This window comes from Neomonachus schauinslandi, chromosome 2 (genome assembly GCF_002201575.2).
Source record: "Neomonachus schauinslandi chromosome 2, ASM220157v2, whole genome shotgun sequence".
Lineage (NCBI taxonomy): Eukaryota > Metazoa > Chordata > Mammalia > Carnivora > Phocidae > Neomonachus > Neomonachus schauinslandi.
This window is the reverse complement of record NC_058404.1, coordinates 25505161-25525205: the sequence shown is the minus strand read 5'-3', so window position 1 is coordinate 25525205 and position 20045 is coordinate 25505161. Positions and strand designations below refer to the sequence as shown.

The window sequence follows — 20045 nt, the reverse complement described above, 5'->3', positions numbered from 1 at the left end:
AGAAAAATAAAAACAACCACATCAAAAGTCACCTTTCATTTTCCCCAGACCATCAAATCCCCAGGAACACACACACACACACACACACCAAAGGGCACAGATACACACATACACACAGAGGTTCTACTCCATTTTTCCTAGAACTGACTTCCATATGAACTCAAGATTACCATTACCAATAGGTAGATGCAATCAAGATACTTAGCTGGGGAGCCGACATTTCACCTTATCTGACAAACAGGGTGTAACAGGACAAGTAACTGAGCTACAGTACAAGATGGGGGCACATATCTGTGTCTTTGATGGTGCCATGAGTAGCTTTTGGGTAAGCGAATGCTGTGGTAATTGTGAATGCTATCTTGAAAACAAGTAGACTTACTTGCACTACTGCACTCGAGAATTTAAAATAATATTTAAAAAAAGGAACAAGACAGCTTTCCACGTGTTGATACTGCTCACACACTTGATTGGTAACAGCAGGGATATAATATCAATAAAATCCATGAGGCCAAGAGTAGTGGCTACACATAGGAATATGTTTTGCTCTGAAACTACATGTAATCCCTTTCTCTTTAAAAAAAAATGTATAGAAGAGGGGCGCCTGGGTGGCTCAGTTGGTTAAGCATTTGCCTTTGGCTCAGGTGGTGATCCCAGGGTCCTGGGATCAAGTCCCACATCAGGCTCCCCGCTCAGCAGGGAGTCTGCTTCTCCTTCCTCCTCTGCCACACACTCTTCCCCCTGCTTGTGCACTTCCCCTCTCAAATAAATAAATAAAACCTTAAAAAATATATAGAAGAATTTAGAAATGAAAATTCCATCATCCAGAGGAAATGACTATTAACATTTCAGTATACATGGTCCAGTATTTTCCCCATACATATATGTAAATCTGCAATATTTACAAAAGCGACCAAAATGCTTTTTCATTTAACATCATATTGTATTTCCAGGTCACTAAATTGTCTTCAAAATCATGGCTCTGTATTTTTTCTACATGCTAGATATTCCTTTTTTTTTTTTTTAGATATAACACGTTCTCTGTTGTTGGAATTTATTTTTTATAGTCTTTCTTTCCCTACCATGACAAAAAAGGTCATCTTTCCCATTCCCTCTCCACTCCAAGTCAAAAACAAACAACACATACCAAAAAAAAAAAAAAAATCATACCTGAGATTCTGTGTCTGAGAGTGCTTCTTGCAAAAAATTACATAACAGCACAGTGAGAGAGAGAGAGAGAGAGAAACAGACCAGGAGACATGTGTCACTCACTGTTCCAGCTAAAAGCTGACTCCAAAAATTACAAGATCACAAACAGAAGCTTATGAAAGAGCAACAAGGCAGAAATTAGAAAAAGGATGCAGGTGGAATACCCAAACCACTCCAGAGATGGGGACGAAGTAGAAAAATGACACAAAGGATAGTGGAGGATGATACAGATGCCCCCTGATGCAAAAGATACAATGTTGTCTTACATCCTCCACAAACATTATGCACTATAAGGCAGAAGGACCATGGGCTTGTGCTGGTAAGAACAGCAAATTATTAGTGAGAGTAAGAACAGCAAAGAATGTTCTTGATAACACTGCTAGAAGCACAAGAATTTACATGTTGTCATGCCAGCAGAGAAACAGGGTGCATTTGGAGATAGATGACCCTTGGGTCTGTGATCATGGAAACAAAAACAAATTGAGATCAGCATCCAAGGAAGCACCTGCTGGGTATTTTATCCAACACCGTGCAACACAGAAAGTGTCACGCACTTATACATCAGAAGGAGATGGATCTGTTCCTTCAGCAAAAACTTATTAAACACCTCCATAGTCTCAGCTCCGGGCTAGCCTCTGAGGGCACAGGATAAATTCAGCTGCTGTGTTCCCTTTAGTGACAGATGGCACACATGAGTTTTGATGACATTTTGTAATCTTCCTTCCAGGGACTTGTTTCAGTTGGGAACTACACATTTTTTTTAAAAAGATTTTTTACTTATTTATTTGACAGGGAGAGAGAGCACAAGCAGGGGGAGTGGGAGAGGGAGAAGCAGACTCCCTGCTGAGCAGGGAGCCCGATGCGGGGCTCGATCCCAGGACCCCGGGACCATGACCTGAGCCGAAGGCAGACGCTTAACGACTGAGCCACCCAGGCGCCCGGCGAACTACACATTTTCTTTGTGAGGTCTGTAATTATTTGATTAATGGCAGCCATCCCACTGGACCATAAGTTCCATGGGGGTGGGTATTTTATCCATTTTGCTCACCATTGCTTTCCTAGCACAGTACCTGGCACATAATAAATGTTCAATGAATACTTGTTGAATAAACAAATGAATGAACAAGTACTTTTTACAAAAGTTAGTGATAATTGTCCTACATAGGGTATACATAAAGACTGATAAATGCTCGGGCAGAGAGATTAATTCCAGGTATAAGCTAAAAGGTTTTGAGGAAGAGATGGCCTTGAAAGTCAGGAGACCAGATCCAACGATTACTATCATCATCTAGGTGAGAAGTAATAGGACATAAACATCTACGGTGGCAACAATAAGAAGGGAGAGAAGTGGGTAAGGAAAAGTATTACAGAGATAACATTGGCCAGTGGTGGCTGGCAATGGGGTGAGAAGGCAAGGAGAGGCAGAGAGCTTAAGGATATGCCAGGCATGCCAGGGGTTCCTAGGAGAAAGAAGAGAGTCACTGGGTTAGATCAATAGGGCATAGGATCTCAGATTCAAATGTACTGAGGTCACCCTGAGAGAGATGTCAAGCAGAATGTCAGCAATGTGGATCTGGAGGTTTATAAGAAGACCAGCTCCAAGGCACAGATTTTTTATTCATCAACACAGAAATTCTGCTGGCAGTTATAAAGGTGGATGAAGCTGTCCAGGGAAAGATGATGAAGAGAGAAAAGCAGAAAGCCAAGGACAGGTGCTTGAGAAGTATTGCAATTTTTGGCAGGGCTATTTTTTACATAGTTCAGGAAGACAGAAAACCCATAAAACCCTATCAGAGGAGAAACTGTCTTATCCTCCATGCTGGGAAATTCACTGTTTATCCCAAGGAGGACTTGAAAACTACATGGGTCTGGAGAATACCAGTTCTTTGGGTAAAGGCAGGAGCCCCAGATTCTGTTGGCACCAGAGTGGCTGGGGAAGTGTAGGGTTTAGGACTGAGTGGAGGGCATACTCACCCCTGGGCATGCTCGCCCCAAATGCCAAAGACAGCTTCTGGTTAGCGCTTCCATTCCTAGGATGTGCTGATTTATAGTATCAACAGCAGTGAGCTCCTTAATCCCCAGGCCAGTCTGACTGGTTTATTATGGGGAATCCTTTGAAACCAATGAGGTCACAAAGCCTTTTCTAGCCCTGTTGTCAGACGGTTTTATCTCCAGTCTCCTCCGGTGATCATTCTGGGAGCACAGTACAATTTCCTCCTGTAATCCAGTGGCTCACCTCACCTCTGTTTACAATTCCACGTGTTGAGAGGTCCTGTTTTCTTATGCACCAAGATATTATCATGCTAAACTAGTTAAAATCACTCAAAAATACGGAATGACTTTGAAAGGAGGAGAAATGAAGGGAAGAACACAACAATGTTTTTTTAAAGTCCCCATTATAGTAATAATAGATAAGCACCCAAGTGGTTAATAGCCAGTACTCAGATGAGGGCTTTTCATGTAGTAGATAGCCAAAGGTGAAACGAATAAAACAGTTACGTAAGTATCATGCAACATAGTTTGAGGCTTACTGCAATGTATGCAAATTAACTAATTCAAATACATGCATTAAGCTCTAACTAAATGCTAAGTAAGAACTGTGACAGGCAATGAGAACCAAATAAATAAATAGTCACAAGCTCTAGGAAAACAGCTGACATGAATTTGTACATTAATGCCATAACTTAAGAAACCACGGGTGTGGAATTGAGGCTAAATAAGCTGGAGAAATCTCCAGAGAGGTAGGTCGGGGCCAGGCTGTGAGGGGCACTGTGGCCTATTTGTGGTATTTAGAAAGCAGTGGAGGGCTGCTATTGGATCTCAAGCAGAAGGGACATGAAATAATTTGGTTTTAGTATTTATTGATTACATTTCCTCCCATGTGTCCATTAAATCAATGGTGAAAAATAATAACGGCTAAATTCTGGATATAGTTTTCATAATAGCTCAGAGAAAACAAATGTGATTTCTTGTGGAAAAAGATTTACTTTACCAAAAAATTTTTCGGTTAAAACATACGATTTGATTTGCAGAAATCTGATTTCAAATAACATCTCTAAGAAGGAATCTTCTGGTTTTATTAGGAGGAAAGGAGACCACTAAAAAAACGGTGCTGGGAACAGCTCCCCCTTTCTGTCATGGCGGTGCTACCGATTTCCGGGACGCCGACACGCAGTTGTGCCCACTCAGGTCATAAAGGAGAGAAACAGGTTCTCTACGTGGATATTACTTACTTATTATGAAGCGACATGAGAAAGTAAGGAAGAACAAGCCGTGCTCTCCACAGCCACAAGCAACTCAGAAGGTCCTGGAAGGTCTACGAGGAAACGCACCCCAGGGAGAGTAGAGTGGAGTTCCCCAGTTGTCAAGGCACCCACTGCTTACCCAGGGTGACTCGGTCATGTGTTTGGCTCAGTTTAACTCCGTCTTTGCCTCTCTTGGGGCAGTGAACAGAGTGGTTAAGAACACGGGCTCTGGAGCCCTCGCTGCCTGGGTTCGAATCCAGGCCTTGCCTCTGAGACACTGGGGCAAAGTCTCATCAGGTCTCATCCTCTTCAGCACGTATCTGTCTGGTGGCCCGCTCCCAGCCATCACCTTATAGGCCACAGGACAAACTAGACAGCTCCTTTAGACAGACACGAATCCTTTGTTGGGTGAGTCATGTGACAGTAAGTATGGTTCCTATGTGTGAAGATCCACCGTCACTGCCTTTCTCCGAAGGGCGCAGGGCAGATACTCAGAGAACCTTGGCTGCCACCTGCCTCTCAAGAGGCACACGCCAGACCCAGAGTTAATTAATAAAGGAACTGAGCTAAGCTACGTAATAATAATCACACATGATAATAAAACATAGGACATAATAATACATAAGACAATATTATACATATTTATATATTCATGCTACATTTTTGATAGAACATATTTTCTATATTTACATTATATATAATCACTCTCTATATAATACATATGATATAAAATATGATATATAAATATATATATTTAATAAAGTAATTTAGTTAACTAAGCAATACACAATATAGTTAAGTATATGTTTAGAAAGAAACAGAATACTTGTTAAATGTTCCACAGTGGTCTAACTTCTGTTGAGACCATCACCAACACAGTTCATGATTAACTATAAGAGAATAATCTCAGGAAACAAACTGAGGGTTGTTGGAGTGGCGGGGGGTGGGAGGGATGGGGTGGCTGGGTGATGGACAATGAGGAGGGTATGTGCTATGGTGAGTGCTGTGAATTGTGTAAGACTGATGAATCACAGACCTGTACCTCTGAAACAAATAATCCATATATATATTTTTTTTTAAAAAGAAGAAGATAGTAGGAAGGGAAAAATGAAGGGGGGGAATCAGAGGGGGAGAAGAACCATGAGAGACTATAGACTCTGAAAAACAAACTGAGGGTTTTAGAGGGGAGGGCATGGGGGGATGGATTAGCCTGGTGATGGGTATTAAAGAGGGCACGTTCTGCATGGAGCACTGGGTGTTATACGCAAACAATGAATCATGGAACACTACATCAAAAACTAATGAGATAATGTATGGTGATTAACATAACATAATAAAATAAAATAAAATAATGGGCACCTGGGTGGCTCAGTCGGTTGAGCGACTGCCTTCGGCTCAGGTCATGATCCCAGGGTCCTGGGATCGAGTCCCACATCGGGCTCCCTGCTCTGCAGGGAGCCTGCTTCTCCCTCTCCCACTCCCCCTGCTTGTGTTCCCTCTCTCGCTGTGTCTCTCTCTGTCAAATAAATAAATAAAATCTTTAAAAAAAAAAATAAAATAAAATAAAATAACAAACAAAAAACAAAAAAGAATACCTGCTTTCTATATAGACTCTACTTATTAATAATACAGGCATCCCCCTTCTCAACAGGGGATACCTTCCAAGACCCCCAGTGGATGCCTGAAACTGAGGATAGTACAGAACCCTACGTATACTATATTTTTTCTTATATACACGTGCCTCTGGTAAAGTTTAATTTATGAGTTGGGCACAGTAAGAGATTGGAACAATTATAACACTATACTGTAATAGAAGTTATGTGAAAGTAGTGTCTGTCTCTCAAGATATTTGATTGTTCAGCACTCACCCTTCTTCTTATGATGAGGTGAGGTGATAAAATGGCGAGGAGAGGTAAGGAGGTGTGCGGGATGACCCCAGCGCCCTGAAGCATGGTCAGGTGACCACTGATGTTCTGATGCGTCAGAAGGAGGAGCACCTGCTTCCGGACTAATTGATGGCCAGGTAACTGAGACCACGGAAAGTGAAAATGTGGATAAGGTGAGACTACGGGAATCTTACGTTTGGCACCACTGGCCTGCTTGTATTATTTCTTTAAAAAAATTGTTAATACAAAATTTCTATTTTATTTTATTTTTTAAAAGATTTTATTTATTTGAGAGAGAGAGAGAATGAGAGAGAGAGAGCATGAGAGGGGGGAGGGTTAGAGGGAGAAGCAGACTCCTTGCTGAGCAGGGAGCCCGATGCGGGACTCGATCTCGGGACTCTGGGATCATGACCTGAGCCAAAGGCAGTGGCTTAACCAACTGAGCCACCCAGGTGCCCCAAAATTTCTATTTTAACAAGCCAAATTAAGAAATGTCATAGAATTGGTTATGTCTACTGGACAGTAAAAATTAATTAAAATTTTTTTCATGAAAAATGTCCAACGTCACAAATGAGATAATGCAATACCCTGCCCATCCTCCCCCTCTGTGTACCCACCCAGCATCGGCAATTGTCAGTGTTTGACAATCATATTTTCATTTATCTTTTTGCTGAGAGATGAAAGTGAAATTCTCAGGTACAAAAAGAATACAAATGCTATGTCCTAGCTTCAAGAGAGGGAGTGCCATACTTCTCTATTGTACAAATTTCCTTTATAGCACACTTCTCTTTCTGCTTCCCTAGTCAGTACCCAAATGCTGTTGGTGGCCATGGAAATGCCTCTTACGATGGCCTCAAATAGAATAATCTCTTCTATTTTTCTCCCTGCCTCCAAACAAGGAAATGGTAACTCAAGTCCACAGACCTCTAGGGATTCCACAGTTCTGCTTTAAGCCAGTCCGTGAAATCCCAGAAAATGTATGCAAATCTTTTTACATTTGCTTTTTATATAGGAGAGTTCCAAAGCTTCTCTCAGATTTTTATATGCACCTACAAAATGTTAAGAACCTCTGTCTCTGCCATATCTCAAAAACATAGTAAACAGACTTTCTTACTTCCATTCCTTAGCCGATTCTCCGTATCAAGATCCTGCACCTGTCACCACCTCCAGGATGCCTTCCCTGACCACATCACCTATAACTGATTTCCCTCATGCTTTCCTGAAGAATTTAAAACAGCCCACTTTTGTATTTATCACAGTCGGTTGAGACCCCATTCACTTGACAAATATTTATTAGGCATCTATTATGTGCAAGTCACTACACTAATTGAGGTATGCCTTGTTGCCTACTACACTGTTAGAAAATGGCAAGGAACATCACAGTATCCAGTATATATCTTGCACCCAAGGACATACTGCATTTGTAGCTCCATTGAATAGAAAGAAAAATGAGCAGTGGCACTTCAGTGGGCTGGCAACCAGCTCAAGAAGAACATGTAAAATCAGGCTCATGATTTTTTGTTTCCCCTTTTAAATGCAAAAGGCAGAGTTCCATAGAAAAAGGAAATGTCAATTTGATTATCCTGGGCATGGTGATAAAGATGCCCAAGCAAAGGTTCCCTTCCCTACCCCAATATACTGTTGCGCTAGCAAATTATTTCAGAATCACAAACTATGTATGCTGATCTTCACCCGCCTTCCTAGTAGCATCTTAAATACACCAGTGTCTATGCGAGCCCTATAGTAGGGTCCCCACAAAAAACCACGCCTGGAAAACAGCTCAACATGAAGTTCCCTCTCTCCTGCTTGGCATCAGGAACATCAAATTCATACACACAGGGCAACAGAACAATTACTGGGCACGTGCATTTTTTTTTTAAAGTACACAGGCCTCTGATGATTAGTGAGTTGTCTACAATAGGGGTTGATGATTATCACGCTAAGGACCTGGCAGAAAGTAGTTAAACCCTATTGTTACAGAAGCAAGAGGGTGGTGGTGGGGGGGGGGGGTGGCGAGTTGGGGAGGCAATGTGTCCGATCTTAGCACAAACTTCTTAATCCCTTTGATTTTCGATTATCCCATACACCCAGTGGGCTCATCCCCCGTGGAAGTAGGGGGTTGCAAGAATCCAACGAGAAAAGACGCGCTAAAGCGTCACGTTGTTGTCATCCCAGGTACTGCGTTGCTGTGCTCCCGGCCGGCCAGGTGCACTCGCCCCAGCGGTGTCCTCTCCCACACAGGACGGGCCACGCCGGGAAAGACGGATGAGAAGAGCTGGGAAGAAGGCAGGAAGGTCACCCCCATCCCCAGGCCGGGCGCGAGCCGCAGAGCCTCACTTCCCGAGCACGTTCGGGCGGGGCATTCCCAGGGCCCCGGGCGGGGAGGCGACACTCCCCCCGCTCCGCGCCGCGCCCGCCGCCCCTCTGAGGCCGTCAGCCCTCCCGGCCTGGAGGCGCCGCGGGCCTCGATCCCCTGACTGCCGGAGCCCAAGCGCCGCCTCCGGAGAGGTGAGGGCGGGTCGGGGAGGCGGGGATGGCGGTGGAGGCGGGGATGGCGGTGGGGGCGGGGAATCGCGCGCCCGGGGCCGCCGGCGGTCACCCAGCTGCTGTCGCGGCGCCCGCCCGAAGGCCCCCGAGCCCCGGGAACGGCGCTTTCCGCGCGAAGCGCGCGCGGAGGAGGGCGGGCGACACCTGGCCCCGGGCCGCGGCGGGAGGAGCGGGCGGAGGGGGCCAGCCCCGAGGTCTGCCCGCCGAGCCGCGGCCCGGGAGGCCTCCGGCGCCCTCGCGGTAACTTCTCTTTGGAAGCCCCGGCCCGGCGGGCGCGCGCTCCCGCTCGGGCACGCGCGGCCCGGCGCCCCGCTCCCCCGCGCGCGCTCCGTCTGTTTTTCCCGATTGCTTTCGTTCTCGCACTCTAAAATAGGTCAAGGGGTGGAAGTTGCACCAGGTACGGCCCCCGGCTCTGATGCAAAAGCGGCTTTCTCTCCCCCGGCTCCGGGAGAGCCTTGCAACTATTCGGTTCCGTAGAGTCTCCCGCCCCCATACCGTGCGGAAAGCGCCGGCGACCGTGGTGCTGACAATGGTCTGCAGAGGGGAGCGGCGGCGAGCCTCTTTCCCACCCTAGTTCTGCCGGTCCTGCGCCCGCCTTCCCCCAGCACACCAGGAGGAGGGGGCGCGACAGGTCGCTTCGCGCGCTCGGGTCCCCGCGCCCGGGGTCTGACCGCCTAGGTGAGTTCGTGCTCTTCCTCTCTCGTTCCAGTCGCCGAGTGACCTGTTTACCTTGAAAACTTAGACGTGATCAAAACGGGCGAGCCTGCCTTGCCGTAGGGGATTGCGGGAGGTGCTTCAGATGTTAACACCGGGTAAATCAGAACTCAAGAGCTGCAGGGGACATGTTTAGTGTCTTAAAGGTGAAAATGAATTTGTATTTTCATGGAATACACGTGTATCTCTCCCTTTAGAAGCTACCACTGGAAACTGATTTTTAACTAGCAGGAGGCAGGGAACTAAGAACTTAAAACCAGAAAGTTTCTCAGAATATTTTTTAGGTGATCTGAAAGAACTTATTGAAATAGCCAAAGCTGACGACAAAAATACCAGTTTAAGAAGGAATTTCAAAACGAGGCGGTAGGATTTGCGTAATATTTGCCATAGGTGTATCTCATGGTATTTACCACAAAGAACTCAGGTTCTTTGTGGTAAATATCGTAAGCATACAAACGCTTTATGTAGAAAGAGGGTAAGGCTGTAAACATCTGCGTGCAAAGCTTTATATCGGTTGGTATGCGTGAATTTTAAATGTATATTGAACATTTCGTGTGGGCAAAGAGCTAGAAAGTATCTATATCGTTTTGAGGTTTAGGTTATTAGCAGTATTACAGGCAACAATTGGCATTTAACGCCTTCCAGTGGTTAAATGTAGTATCAGTCACGTGACTCATTAGCATATAGAATCCTTGACATTACTGGCTAATGAATGGTTAATTTGGTCTGAAGTTTAGAGAAGGGAGGACTGTAGGTTTTTCTGTCCTTGATGCCTGACGGAAAATGCAGTGTAAAGGACTCTCCAATGCTGGTGAAGGATCTTTAGAGGAGCTCAGAGGGGAGGATCATTTACGAGGAATGAAAATGACTCCCTGATGGCCACTGAGTGCAGATAACTTCTTCTAAAGGGGACCCTTGACAAGTTGGAAAGCATCTCCTCACTAAGGAATCCGCTCCAGAGGCTACTGCTTTATTAATGCGTTTGGTCAGACTTAAGAAGGGAGCTCTCCGTAGGCTCTTCTTTTATTTCAAAAGAAAGTGTATCTCTAGAAAGGTTCAATTGCTGTAGTGATGTTCTTCGGAAATAATTTGTCCTTTTGTGTGTGTGTGTGTTTTAATATATCCAAATCACCAAGGCAGTTCAAGGTTTTAATAAAATTTTACTTACCGGCAGGATATGAAATTGAACATACTATGCATGGTTAATTCTGTTTGCAAGTGGGAGAGGCCGAGGTGCTTTCCCAGTAAATTTTAGGTCTATGTTTATGTGGGTTTTCTAAAGCCAAATCTTACTGGGGATTCAGAGGACTCCAAAGAAGGTATTAATGCTTATAGTATTTCTGGCAGGTGGGCATGTGAATACTTATAGGCATGTCACTGTAAATAATTCTTATGCACCTTTAGAGAACTAGTATCCAAAATTTGAAACACATTATGATGAAGGCTCTATCACTGCTTTGAAGAAGGCGCAAAGGACCAGCCCGTTTGGCCATATACAGGACCTTAATGTTGAGAAAAACATGCAACTAAGTCTTTGTGTTTACTGCATGGTGATGTTCTACTGTGTATTTTAAATAGGAATTGAGTCAAGCTCTCATTGTGATTTAGCTCTTGGTATATATAATGCGTTGTTGAGATGAGGCTGTCAGCACTGGTCTGGGCAATCTTACCTTTCTACTTGTAGGTAAATGAGGAAGTGCTCTGAGAAGACTGGCATGAAAGTATTAAGATGCTGGGGATTTATTTAAGAACAGACTGGGGGCACATGGGTGGCTCAGTCGGGTAAGCTGCCGACTCCTAGTTTCCGTTCAGGTCATGATATCAGGATTATGAGATCGAGCCCCGGATAGGGCTCCACACCCAGCAGGGAGTCCGCTTGAAGATTCTCTCCCTCTGCCCCTCCCCTGACTTACAGTCTCTCTAAATCAATCAATCAACCAACCAATCAATCTTAAAAAAATAATAATAAATAAGAACAGACTGAAGGAATAAAAATGGAGCCTGATTCTGGTATAGCTTGGTCCCTGGAAGGTCTGCCAGCATAGCGGTGCTAAATGGCCAACTGCATGTCCTTCAGCTTTTGTGATTTTCTTCTCTTGATGTCATAAGAGAATACGTAGCATAGAGCCCCTAGCTGAGAGGTATCCAAAAGGAGTTGACATCATTCACTTTGGGTATTTACTTCCCATCCAGGCAAACTTGTAACCACTCAAGAAGGAATTTAGAGTCTGCATTGGATCCCCTGGAGTGAATCCCATCTCTGAGCCATTTCCTCATCTGTGAAATGGCCATCATGAGACTTCCCAACGTGGCTGTGAGAAGCAAATGAAATAATTTGTATATAATACTGAGTATGCAGTCAGCACATTGTGAGCAGTCTTACAAGGAGAAATGTGTTGAGTTCAATGTCATCTCCTGGGGGCTCTGGAGGGGTTGCTGTGTAATTGACCGTGGCACTGAATATTCAGGTAAATTCCCCTGTCCTGGTATACTTAGTATGCTCTCATAGTATACACCGTGGTATACACTAGACTCCTAGGAGTTAGCGTCCTCTGGGAGCTAGAGGCGCACCCTGTCAAATCTGCATATCCTCCACCTGAGACAGGCCTTTGGCTTATCTAGGGTTAAAGAAGTTACCTGTGGTGGTTTTTGAAAATAATGATGAGAGAGTTAAGGGGAGGGAGAGATGACCAAGTGAAATTCTAAAATAGAATTTAAACATGTCATTGGCTCGTTTCTGTTAATGCCATTAGAAGTATGGCCCTCATAAAATGATAATAATTCCTAGTTTCCCGAAGGGCAGTTACGTATTTTGCAATGGGGTACTTGGACTTTGGGGATGAGGCAGCAATAACATTCCCTCAGCTTTCCAATCGTTCAGCATTGCCTAGGCACCTAAGGCTCCACGCTAAGCCTTCAGAATGCAATAGCAAGAAACTCAGACCTAACCTCCCGTGGAGCACAGGTCTGCTGGTAATACATACGTAAACCTGTCATTACACTTGCGCTCAGTGCGAGGCAGGAAAAATGTCAAGGGCAGAAGCAGGGAATTTGACCTAGGATGGGAGGGATGTCAGGAATGCTTGCTTCCGGCAGTGATGTTGGGGTTGTGAAGGAAGGTCCTTTCTTGGGGGAAGGAAGAGCCTTTAATAGGTAAGGAACAGCCCCTGCAGAGACTCCGCACGTGCAGGTATACCGTAGGGGGACTCTGCACGCTCAGCTACTGTAGGGGCGGGCCCAGGAGAGCACAGGTATCTTTGACGAAGGGGCAATGTTGTGAATGAGGCTGGAACAGTAGGCCTCTGCTGTGAGACACATTTTCTTTTCTATCAAGGATTACAGTCTCAGTAGAACTCTTAATTGTTTTGTGTAAACCTCTTACCTTAGGCTTTCAGACTACTCTATTGAATTATCAAAAGAATATTTACAGTCATTTTTTTAAGCTGATCAGAACCTAAACCTAATTGACTAGTTCGTCAGCTCTTTGCATTACTGTGTCCGACTTTAAAACCCTTGGGATTAATTTCCTTTTTAAAAAATCTAACAGATTTTGTGTTTAATATACGTATTTTACGTATTTCCCGCCATCCTATATACACAAATACAAATTTATTTGTCCTATATATGTATACAGGAGAACTGGAAATATACAAATAGGTATATTGATCCAGTTTGAATCTATATGTCTATTCAAGAGCTGTTGGGACTGACGTGCTTGCATTTCACCCGTGGAAAGGCCTCCTGAGTCTGGATGAGGCAGCATGCCTCCTTGGGGGATTGCTCCCAGCACCATCCAGGCAAGCTCAGTGAAGAATTTGGCATCTGATTCTCTCCACCATATGCATGGTTTTATTCGCTCTTATTCCCTGTTCCCTTCTTTTTCCTTCTTCTCTCCCCTCTTTGTCATTTTTTCCTTAATGTTTTTTTTTTCTCTCTCTAGGGGCCCCCATAATTATTTCTCAGCCTTTATAATTATGCTCTGGCTTTAACCTCAGGCCCCACAGTGTTGGCCTCATTTGGGTAGTTCTGGATCGTATGGCCCTTAACCTTCTTCCTGTTCTTCATGGTTAACCGTCGGTGTCAGATGGACACAAACTTTTTCCTTCTTGCAGTTCTCCCCAGGCAGGACCTGCTGCCTTGTGCACTGAGTGTCCTCATCTCTGCCTTCTTCCCTGGACCAGGGAGGCTGCAGATAATAGAAACTATCCTAGCTACTGGAAGCCGACCGGGGTTTCACATGGGAGTTAGGTGCTCACAAGAAGGCTGGAAGGAAAGGTTGCCACTGAAAGGAGAGACGAGGATCCAGGCTGAGCTCTAGGGGTGACACCCAGGCAGCACTGCTGAACTGGGCCCCCCGGGGGGCTGCTGCCATCATTGCCACGGTGTGGGGGCTGGGAATCAGGGCCACCACCGGAACTGCTGACAATCAAGAGCACAGTGACGAGAGAAGCTGCTACACTCCACCCGGGAAGCCAGTGACTGAACACAGCTACCAACAACAAAAACAAACTAGCAACCCGATATGTGCCCAGAACCCTAACTGCAAGGAACTCTGGGAAATGTAGTTTACCCCCTCCCAGCCTCCCGGAAGAATGCACCCTTGTAGGAGACGGGAATGAACACGAACGCGGAGTGACACCCCATCGCGTCTTACATATATCTAAAACGTTATTTCCTCAGAGCCTTAGCTAGCATATTTCATTCAAAGCAGGTAGATGATCTATTGTAAGAATCCAAAAAGGATCCAGTGGCTTAACCAATTTCCATTTCAAACAGATGGATATTATAGTCATTACAGTCGAAATTGCTGGAAAAAGCATCAAGCAAATAAATACCTAAAAATTACCAAGCGCCTGCCTCTGCATGTGGTTCTGTTTGAAAGTGAAATAATTTTCCTTTGTTTCGGTTTAGTAATCAAAGTCAAATACCGGGAGAATTGATTTCTAAAAAAATTCTCCCCACCAAAGTCCCAGATAGCCTACGTTTAATGCATAGCAGTACAAAGGAAGAATGCCATGACTGATAAGAGAAATAGCTCCTGGCAGGCTGGGTCTTTCCTTAGATGAATTATCTATGTATCTGTGTTTCTACCGAACCTTTCTTTAACCTATAACTTGAATGGTGCTTTTTTTCTTTTTTTTTTTTTTTAAGGATTACAAAGATAGAAATGACCTGTTCATTGGAGATTAAAATAAGAGTATTGACTCTAATCACTTATTTCATACCCTGGTGCTTGTCAGATTCTGTTTTTGCAAACCATTAAAGTAAATATGATTGAATCTCTACTATCGCCAAGTAATAAATTATTGTTTATCGGCAGTCAGAAGTTCCATTAGCGCATCTAGGAACAAATCTTGATTATTGAACGAAGTAATTTTATGTTTGCCTCTGATATTTGGATCTAGAAAATGAGAGCAGAGTAACTGAAACAAATGGAGTAACTTAGTGAATTGGTCAGTCTATGACACATATCTATTTTTAATTGATTTTTATGTCTCAAAAGGCAATATTCCATTCAGATATCTTCTCTGGTAGGTGATGAAAGCACTTAAATGCGGATTTACAAATGCTGCCTGGGGTAAACCGCACTATAATATGAATGTGTTCTTTCAAGTCCAATGGTGACAACAAGAGTTTAGCCAGTCCAACCCCAAGCCACCCAAACTAAACACAGTGCTTTTGCTCTGTAAATGCAGCTTCAAGACAAATCCACTGTCTTCCATCCTGAGCCCCCACCTAAGCCCCACTTACCCTGTATTCTCAGGACGGAACTGTTTGAATCTACTATTACACTATGACTTGATTAATTGTATGGGAAAGTAAGTAGTATTAATCCATGTTACAGTAACACATTAGGATCTCTGATTCCCCCTTCCCACAGTTTTTCTCTTTCATTCATATTTGAGTAAACATTCAAGAGAAAAACCTGGATTTCCCTCCCACTGGGTTATAAGGGGGATGAGTTCTTATCTTCGGCTATATGGAGCTTAGTTGCAGATTACGTTGTAGGACACAACTGCTTTTACGGATTGAAAATCAAAATCTTCCTATTTTCCTAGTAAAAGTAGTTCTTAAAAATAGAAGAACATCCAGGGGTGCCTGGGTGGCTCAGTTGTTAAGCGTCTGCCTTCGGCTCAGGTCATGATCCCAGGGTCCTGGGATCCAGCCCCGTATCAGGCTCCCTGCTCAGCGGGAAGCCTGCTTCTCCCTCTCCCACTCCCCCTGCTTGTGTTCCCTCTCTCTCTGTCTCTGTCTGTCAAATAAATAAAATCTTAAAAAAAAAAAAAGTAGAAGAACATCCAAATCTGAGCTCACTCTCTGGTTAGATCATTGATGGGCTAAATTGAAGCGGGAGGTGGGTAGAGAAAGCATGGATTTTTTGGTTTATATTTTAAAGCAAAATTTGAGGACAATCAAGCAAGACTAGTATTTGAACATCATCGAATGATTGGTTAGTCACTGACTCAAGATGTGGCTGTTAAGAACCTCTTTTGTACCAGGATTGGTGCTGGGTGCTAAAGATAGATGCCTCTGCCTTTAAGAGACTGATACTCTGGGGGAGACAGTAATAAAGGGTTATGGTGGGTAAAATGGTCCTCTTGGAGTCAGTATGGAGAATAGTGGTTTTCTCATTTTCTCATGGTAAGGTGAAAGGCAGAGTTAATTGAAACATAGACATATTTCTGATTTCTAAGAATATCTACTGATATTTTTAACAACAGCAAAACAATAAAAAGGCAGCCAAGAGAGGCCAAAAAAAAAAAAAAAAAAAGTCAACTGTTCCAGACTGGGCCTTTTATCTTCTCCCTTTAACCTACAGATACCGACGTAAGCTTGTCACAAGTTAGAGGGTTTTAGTGTTTAAAGAAATAATGAGTTTGTAAGAAAAGAGGACTGCTTTTGGTTCTTTAGTCAACATTCAGAAAGTAGTCTGTTAGCTTTAAAAAATGTTAAGCGTGGCAGCAAGGAAAGGGGGACCTCAGTCCTATCAGGGACTTCCATCCTATGACTACAAGAAATTGAATTCAATTCCCAAAATAGGTTTGGAAGTAGATTTTTCCTCAGAGCCCCTGGATGACAGTTCAGCCTGGCCACTATCTTGATTTCAGCTTTGTCATATCCTGAGCAGGAAACTCAGCTGTGTTGTTCCAAACCTCGGACCTACAGAACTATGAGCTAATAAATGGGTGTCGTTTTAAGTTTAAAAAAAAAAGATCAGTACCCTTAACGTTCTATAGGACATTGAATTTATAATTAGAGTACTTGAGAAAATGCAGGCACATTTGGAATGTTAAGACATCTGCAAATGAAAATGTCAATGCAATGATTTATGCAGTTATGAAACAGATCTAGGGTGACTAGATGATGTGTTGTTCAATCTGGGACACTTCTAAGAGTGAAAGGGGCACTATTAATGATTGCCCTGGGAAAAGAAGCAGAAATGGGGACCAAGGCCAACAAACCAGGATTTATGGTCACCCAAGATTAAGATGCTGGTTGTATAACATTATTGCATTAACTGCAATATTGATTTCTTAAAAATTATAGTAAGTATATTCATAACATAAAACTTAGATTTAAACCATTTGAAGTGTATAGTTCAGTAGCATTAAGTATATTCATATTGTTGCGCAACTATCATTCATCTCCAGAATTTTTATCGTCTTGCCTTGCTGAAACTGAACCTATTATAACAGTAAGTCCCCGTTCACCTCTCCCCTTCACTCCTGGCAACCACCATTTTACTTCCTGTCTCTGAATTTGCCTACTCTAGGTATGTTACATTAGTGGAGTAATAAACTATCTGTCCTTTTGTGACTGGCTTATTTCACTTAGCATAATGTTCTCAGGTTTTATCCATGCTGTAGCTTGTATCAGAGTTTCCTTTCTTTTTAATGATGAATATTTTTCCATTTTTCCACTGTATGTATTTCCACATTTTGTTTATTCATTTGTAGATGGACACTTGAGTTGCTTCCACCTTTGACTAGTGTAAATAATACTGCTATGAGCGTGCGTGTGCAAACATCTCTGTGAGCCCTTCCTTGCCATTCTTTTGGGCGTATACCCACAATATTGATTTTTAAGTGAAGAAATTAAAAATGGAGGGAAAAAGAACATTCTTTTCCTTTACAGGATCTTTCTGGTCATACTTTTTCAGTACAATACTCTGTCAGACTGGAGTCCAGTGATGCCTCTACAGAATTTATCAGAAAAATCCGTTGTTACAGATAATCTGCTGAAAAAAAACACCCAGGGGTTCAAATTCCATCTGCACACAAGAAAGGAAGCTAGTTTTTCTGTCTCTGCTACCATGATGCATTGATCACGGATGTTTCTAAGTGAAAAGGGCTGGCATTTAGAACATCAGAATCTGAGTCAAGTGGATGGCCTTCAGCAGCATAAGGAACCAGGAAATCAACAGCATGAGCCTGAATAACAGGAGGCTCCACGTGACCTAGAACATCTTTGTAACACAGGGGACCATGAACTTCCTGGAAACAGGCCGCAGAACCAACTGCCATTTGTTGGTTTGGAAGCTGAGAAGAAAGGAGACAGGGGAGTGTGGACCTTCCAGATACTGAGAAAAATGTTCTTCCTTTGGCCGTAGAAGTAGATATGAGAAAGTCAATGTCAAGAACATTGGTATGTCTGATCTCAGCTTTGATAATCCCTTCATGGAAATGGGAGCATCAAAGTATAACTCTTCATCTGAAATTTTAAGCACTTTCATTTCCACCGGGGGTCTATAGACCTGGAAAGTAATGTTGACATGTTGGGAACAAACAAGGAATTGCCATATGTCCCTCTCAGAAGTCTCTGTGGCAGATGTCAGCCCTCTCTGGAGTCAATAAAGAAACGAATTCATCGGGCGCCTGGGTGGCTCAGTTGGTTAAGCGACTGCCTTCGGCTCAGGTCATGATCCTGGAGTCCCGGGATCGAGTCCCGCATCGGGCTCCCTGCTCGGCAGGGAGTCTGCTTCTCCCTCTGACCCTCCTCCCTCTCATGCTCTCTGTATCTCATTCTCTCTGTCTCAAATAAATAAATAAAATCTTTAAAAAAAAAAAAAAGAAACGAATTCATCTGTAACTGCAGCCTTGAGGGAACTTGACAAACTTTTGGTTATCAGTAAGAGCCAAGCTTCGAAAAATACATCTGCAGGGGTTAATCTGCCAATCAGAAATGGTAGCCAAGAGCCCAGCAGGTACTAAGGAGCTTTGAGAAAAATGGACCCAAAGTGACTATCTTACACCTTTCCAGAATGAACAGTGCCCACAAATCTGTTCTCACCAGACTGCACCTGTATCAGTAAGGACTGAAATACTAACAGGCGAGTCCACATGAAAACCTGCACACAGATGTTATAATGTAAACACCCCCAGATTGCAAATAACCAACATGTCCTTCAGTAGGTGAATAGATAATCTGTGGTATATCCATACAATAGAATGATATTGAATGATGAAAATATCTATGAAGCCATGAAAAGACATGAAGGAATCTTGAATAAATATTGCTCAGTAAAAGAAACCAGTCTGAAAAGGCAAAATATTGTATAATTCCAAATATAGGACATTCTGGAAAGAGTAGTATATGAGTCTGGACCGAGACAGTAAAAAGGCCAGTGATGGCCAGGGATTTTTGGTGGGGGGTGGGGAGGGGAAGATCAATTATGGAGGACAGGGGACTTTCAGGGCAGTGAAACTATTCTGAATGATACTGTAATTATGGACACGAGACATCTTGTATTTGGCAAAACCCACAGAACAGTACAATACAAAGAGTGAGCACTAATATAAACTATGGACATTTGTTAAGAATCATATATCAATATTGGTTCATCAGGGGACGCCTGGGTGGCTCAGTCAGTTAAGCGGCTGCCTTCGGCCCGGGTCATGATCCCAGGCTCCTGGGATCGAGTCCCGCATCGGACTCCTTGCTCAGCAGGGAGCCTGCTTCTCCCTCTCTCTCCCTCTGCTTGTGCTCTCTCTGTCAAATAAATAAAATCTTTAAAAATATATATATATATATTGGTTCATCAGTTTTAACCAATGTTCTACAACAATGCAAGATGTTAGTTAAAAATTACATAAAATGTGTCTTAAAAAATGAAGACACCCTTCACTTGGTGCTAGTGTAGAAGATGGAGAAAATGTTACCTGCAGGGATCCGGGGGGTGGCATGTTGAGTGCAGGGAACATGGCTCCAAGTCAATGAAGGGAATAAATGAGAGCGGTTCTGTCCTCTCTTCCCAGCAGAAACATCTAACCAGCTACACTGTACCAGACTGTTCACCCAAGCTCTTAGCAGCTGAGGAAGATGCATGCAATCAGACTTCTGAGCAAACTACTTCCTTCCCATATTGGTTAAAGACTTCGGTCTGGGCCCACGGAATCCACTGATACACCTGAAACCAGAAGCGGCCCAGCCATTCCCCGGGTCCCAC

At 43.5% G+C, this 20045-nt stretch overlaps 1 protein-coding gene across 1 annotated transcript; it reads left to right on the top strand.

Annotated features, from left to right (window-relative positions):
• The first annotated feature begins 8870 nt into the window (after window positions 1-8870).
• LOC110584151 (regulatory solute carrier protein family 1 member 1) lies at window positions 8871-19008 on the top strand. The gene is given in 8 exon segments (XM_021694182.1): window positions 8871-9017; window positions 9258-9416; window positions 17735-17769; window positions 17771-18154; window positions 18156-18346; window positions 18349-18465; window positions 18680-18756; window positions 18758-19008. Coding segments are annotated over 8 exon segments (1296 nt in total). The 3' UTR covers window positions 18944-19008.
• The last annotated feature ends 1037 nt before the right edge of the window (window positions 19009-20045 follow it).